At 32.0% G+C, this 5,000-nt stretch overlaps 1 protein-coding gene across 4 annotated transcripts in view; it reads left to right on the top strand.

Annotated features, from left to right (window-relative positions):
- Positions 1-5,000, top strand: part of LOC144964251 (advillin-like) — a 52,775-nt gene that overhangs the window by 18,418 nt on the left and 29,357 nt on the right. For all 4 annotated transcript variants that reach the window (XM_078898305.1, XM_078898306.1, XM_078898309.1 and 1 more), the window contains 2 exons: positions 2,291-2,745; positions 4,303-4,377. In XM_078898305.1, the coding sequence (XP_078754431.1) occupies positions 2,291-2,745; positions 4,303-4,377 (530 nt within the window). The remainder of the gene's footprint in view (positions 1-2,290; positions 2,746-4,302; positions 4,378-5,000) is intronic.

Genomic DNA, 5,000 nt, shown 5'->3' with positions numbered 1-5,000 from the left:
CACCACCACCACCACCACCACACCACCACTACCACCACTACCACCACCCTACCACCACCATAACCACCACCATCACTACCATAACCACCACCACCACCACCACCATCACCACAATCACAACCTCCTCATCTTCCTGCTCCTCTTCCTCCTCCACCACCACATGCGGCTATGTGGTCTTGTGGTATGACACTCGCTTTCGGATCAGGGGGTCCTGGGTTCGAGCCTTGCTCGGCGCATTGTTGAGTCCTTGGAAAAGACTCTTTACTCACATTGTCTCGCCGTACTCATGTGCAAAATGAGTACCTGGTCGTTAACAGTGTTGTCTCTGTCGGAACAATTGTAAACTCGCTTAACAGGCGTTATGTCTCGTTCTCTACATGTTACGTGTTGCTGTTGGTCAGTGACCCTATGTAAAGCGCTTTGAGCACGTTTAGTGGATATTTTGCTCTATATAAAAGCTAAAGTTTTAAAATAAATAACAACATTACCACCACAACCACCACCACCACCACAACCACCACCACCACCACCACCACCACCACCACCACCACAACCACCACCACCATCATCTCTTTTTTTTAAAAACAATTAACATATTATTTTTCAATAATCATTGACTATTTTCTCTTGTATGTCTATAATAATTCGTCTTGGGTATCGTTTAGATCAAAGCAAACCTACGACTATCTAGAGCGTGAGAAACGTTAATCATTTACATAAATAATGTAATAAATCATTTATTCCTTGTCTTGTATTTTATTCCTATTTAGTTCACAAATGTTCGGTTCTCGATCCGTGAAGACTATAAAACCTATGTACATCGTGTCTACTCCTCTCTGTTTTATGTTATTGTTGTTTATTGTTAGTTCCACACAAATACTCCGTGACAAAAGGCAGGTGATATTTGATATTATCAATCGCAGAATAAAATTTCGAGACTGAATTTGTTTTAAATTCTAACCCCCCCCCCCCACCCATTCGATCAACGTGTAAACTGAGCACAGCTAATTTATTTACGGTTCATTTCGAATCAACAACGCTGCTGTCCTCTGAAACAAGACGTTTTTAATGTTTTGGTCAGAAAAATCACCCTTCAGAAATCGGTCGAATAAAGTGACCCACATCTGTCAAACACTTTCAAATTAGATTCCCAGGTCTGAGAGATTTTGATAAGGTGAAGGTCATTGTAATCGATCGACATTTGAAGACGAATTCTCAGACAAAAATTTTTAATAACGTGTTTTTTTTTCAGAGTATGTCAGAACAACGGATAGGGATTAGATCCGTCGTACGCTGACAAAACGCCTTTTTTACAATTTGAGCAAAACCATTTACTCCATATCTCAATCGATATAAGTGGCCACCAACCTGTGAAATAGTCTTAAACCGAGAATTCTAAGGTTTTATTTTTTGGTTGCTGTTGATAATTTGGTTGTCATGTTGATAGATCGATATATGAAATAATAAGTGGTGTGTACAAAATGTGAAAAAGACGTATTGACATTATAGGGCAGAGTTTCCTTGTTGCTTTGCTATGAATGCAGGACGGGTCATTGTTTTGTGTCAATGCTTTGCAATAACTACGCCATTAAATAATATCGGGTTTCAAGTCGTTACTCCAACACAAAGATCCGTTAGATCGTTAGATCGATGGTGGACCCAAATAATACATTTTTCATTCAGTTCTTTTAAATATCCAGTTAATAAAGATTGGGCGTCGATACCTAAAAAGAATATAAATGATAATACTATCGCGTACATCAGCAAAAGGAGAAAGAACAGTCTGGATCTGTATTAATAAGAAATAAATTCTAAAGACTATTGTAAAGGGTTATTCATATCAGCTATGTAAATATCATTTACCATTTGAAGAAAAGATTAGACAGGCTTCAAAACATGCTTTGTTGAAACCATGCGTTCGGTCTGAAAAGATCCCATTTCGTATATTCATTTTGAGTAAACTTGGAAACACAGAAAATTGTGCGTTCATTTCGTCGAGGCAGTACAACGTTAAAATTGAACATAAAGATTCAGGTCGGGTATTTGTCTTTATCATTTGATTTTGTGAAATTTGATCATTTGTTGAGGGTGGAAAATTGAAATAAAATTACCAGATTTTGTTATCTGTTTTCAAGAGTTTGTGTTGATGATTGTAAATGTTTAAAATTAGATTGTATTATCTGTTTTCATATTTCCAACAAGAGTTTGTGTTGATGGTTGAAAATGTTGTTATTACAATATCTGAATGAGCTCAATTTTAATACTTTTTCCAATTGTATTTTTTTTCCAGACTCAGACTACACTGGCACATCGAGGCAATCATCTGCCAGTGTTTTGTCCACACGACCAAATTCTTCCAGATGTCGTCGGAGACTTAACAGTGCTAAGAGTGTCTCCAACAAATATCGCCAAAGAAGTCCCGGCGAACGAAGCATCGCTACTACTGTAACTGTAGATCAGGATAACAAATCTTCTGTAACTGTCAAGTCTGGTGGATATTCTACATATTCTTCAATTCCGTCCCTATCCATAAATGGGAAGTCCCTGGACAGCTGTGCTACATCTCATGGAAGCAGTCGTGTGACCTCAGGTGTGAGTCATATGACGTTGTCCTCTAGAGACAGCAGACGTAGGTGTAGAAGCGCCATGTCGTCCACTGCGAGGTCATCTGTTACTGGATATTCGAGTGTTGTTTTTCCTGATTTCATAGGATCGCAACCTGGCCTGACTATTTGGACTATTGAGGTAGGTTGAATTTTTCTTTTTCCATTCCTCACATAAGCTCCATAGTCTTTAGTGATTCATTGTCATATTTTGAAAGAAAACATTATCCTTAAAAAAAAGTTATTTAGAGTTGAAAATAAACGGTCTTTCCTTTGATCGGCAATAGCTAGTATAAATAAATTCACTCCATCATCCCCTCTCTTCTTTAAAATCTTCTTAAAATGTCATTCCTTTTTTTCTTTAGTAATTTTGATGTTAATATATACCCGGTCTCTTGACTTGTTTAACGCAAGTTTAGAAAATTGCAGGAAAAAGAAATGAAAATATCTTATTTTCTCCATGACTTCTTGCCAACCCCTTCAAAATACTAAAATCACATCAACCTTTGCCAGTTTCTCATTTACAAATCAAGCTACAACCTACGGGAGCTTAGTATTTTGGAACATCCTATGGTATAATATTTGTTTTGAAGTTTTACAATCAAAAATGCGATATATTTCATATCCAAACTATTTGACATTTTTAGGAAAAGGACCCAACCAGTCGAAGCAGTAACTCAAATTATTAGCCGTTTAGTCTGTACTCATGGCTCAAACAAAAAGAAAGTAATTTCGAAAATCGCGCTGAAAGTCCGTCCGAAATAATGATGATGATGATGATGATAATAATAATAATAATAATAATAATAATAATAATAATAATAATAATAATAATAATAATAATAATAATAATAATAATTGGTGTGATGATGATGATATGATGATTGATGATGATGATGATGATGATGATATATATTAATATAATACTATATAATTAATAATAATAATATAATAATAATAATTAATAATATAATAATATAATAATAATAATAATAATAATAATAATAATAATATAATAATAATAATAATAATAATAATAATAATAATAATAATAATAATAATAATAATAATAATAATAATATATATAATATAATAAAATAATAATAATATAATAATAAAAAAATAATACTATTATTAATATATTATTACTATTATTATTATTATTATTATTATTATTATTATTATTATTATTATTATTATTATTATTATTAGTAGTAGTAGTAGTAGTAGTAGTAGTAGTAGTAGTAGTAGTAATAGTAGTAGTAGTCGTAGTAGTAATAATAGTAGTAGTAGTCGTAGTTGTATTATTATTATTATTATTATTATTATTATTATTATTATTATTATTATTATTATGATAATGATAATAATGTATAATAAAATAATAATAATAATAATAATAATAATAATAATAATAATAATAATAATAATAATAATAATAATAATAACAATAATAATAATAATAATAACAATAATAATTATAATGATGATGATGATGATGATGATGATGATGATGATGATGATGATGATGATCATGGTGATGATGATGATGATGATGATGATGATGATGATGATGATGATGATGATGATGATGATGTTGATGTGATGATGATGATGATGATGATGATGATGATGATGATGATGATGATGATGATGATGATGATGATGTAAAAATAAAAGAAACCTTTGTTTTGAACAGAATGGACACTTGAGGCAGGTTGTGGTATCTGACCACGGATTTTTCCACCAAGGAAATACATACCTTATTTTAAAGGTAAGTTTTGCTCACTCATATTACTGGTCCCTTTATAATTAATAAATTTCGACAGCGTGTGGTTTTCTTTATCAAGTGATTATGCTTGAATTAACCAGTTAACTGCCGTAATGGAAACACGAGTATTTTAAAAATTGGCCAGAAAACTCGTCTTTCAAATGTCAATAGATTTAAATGACCCTCATCTTGGTAAAAACTCTCAAACCTGGGACTCGCGAAGTGTCTTTTAAGACTAGGAATGAATAATTTTATTACCATTCAATAGCATAATGTAACTGCCCAAACATTTGTAATACAATATCAAGATACTCGTAGAAACAGTAAATGATACGAATATTGTGTAGAAATTTATTTATATTATATGATATGAATGCATAATATGATATTTAAAGAAGTTTTTCATTTAGAGAAAATACTAGATTTTCGTCAGGTCAAGCAATTTATGAAAAAAATAAAGACGTTTCATAGTTATTTTATGACAGAGGGAATATAAACAAAACTATTTGAAGTTGAAGAAATGTCTTTCATTTTTTTAAATAATAGTTGAACAGATGACGTTGTCAGGTAAGAATTTGCTGTAGCCTCATGGTGAAAAAAAACCTTTTTCATTTGTCGTAATCTTT

Source organism: Berghia stephanieae, chromosome 2 (assembly GCF_034508935.2).
Source record: "Berghia stephanieae isolate SIO BIC M18660-M18661 chromosome 2, UCSD_Bste_1.3, whole genome shotgun sequence".
NCBI lineage: Eukaryota > Metazoa > Mollusca > Gastropoda > Nudibranchia > Aeolidiidae > Berghia > Berghia stephanieae.
The sequence above is the reverse complement of the archived record's forward strand: the minus strand, read 5'-3'. Positions and strand labels throughout refer to the sequence as shown.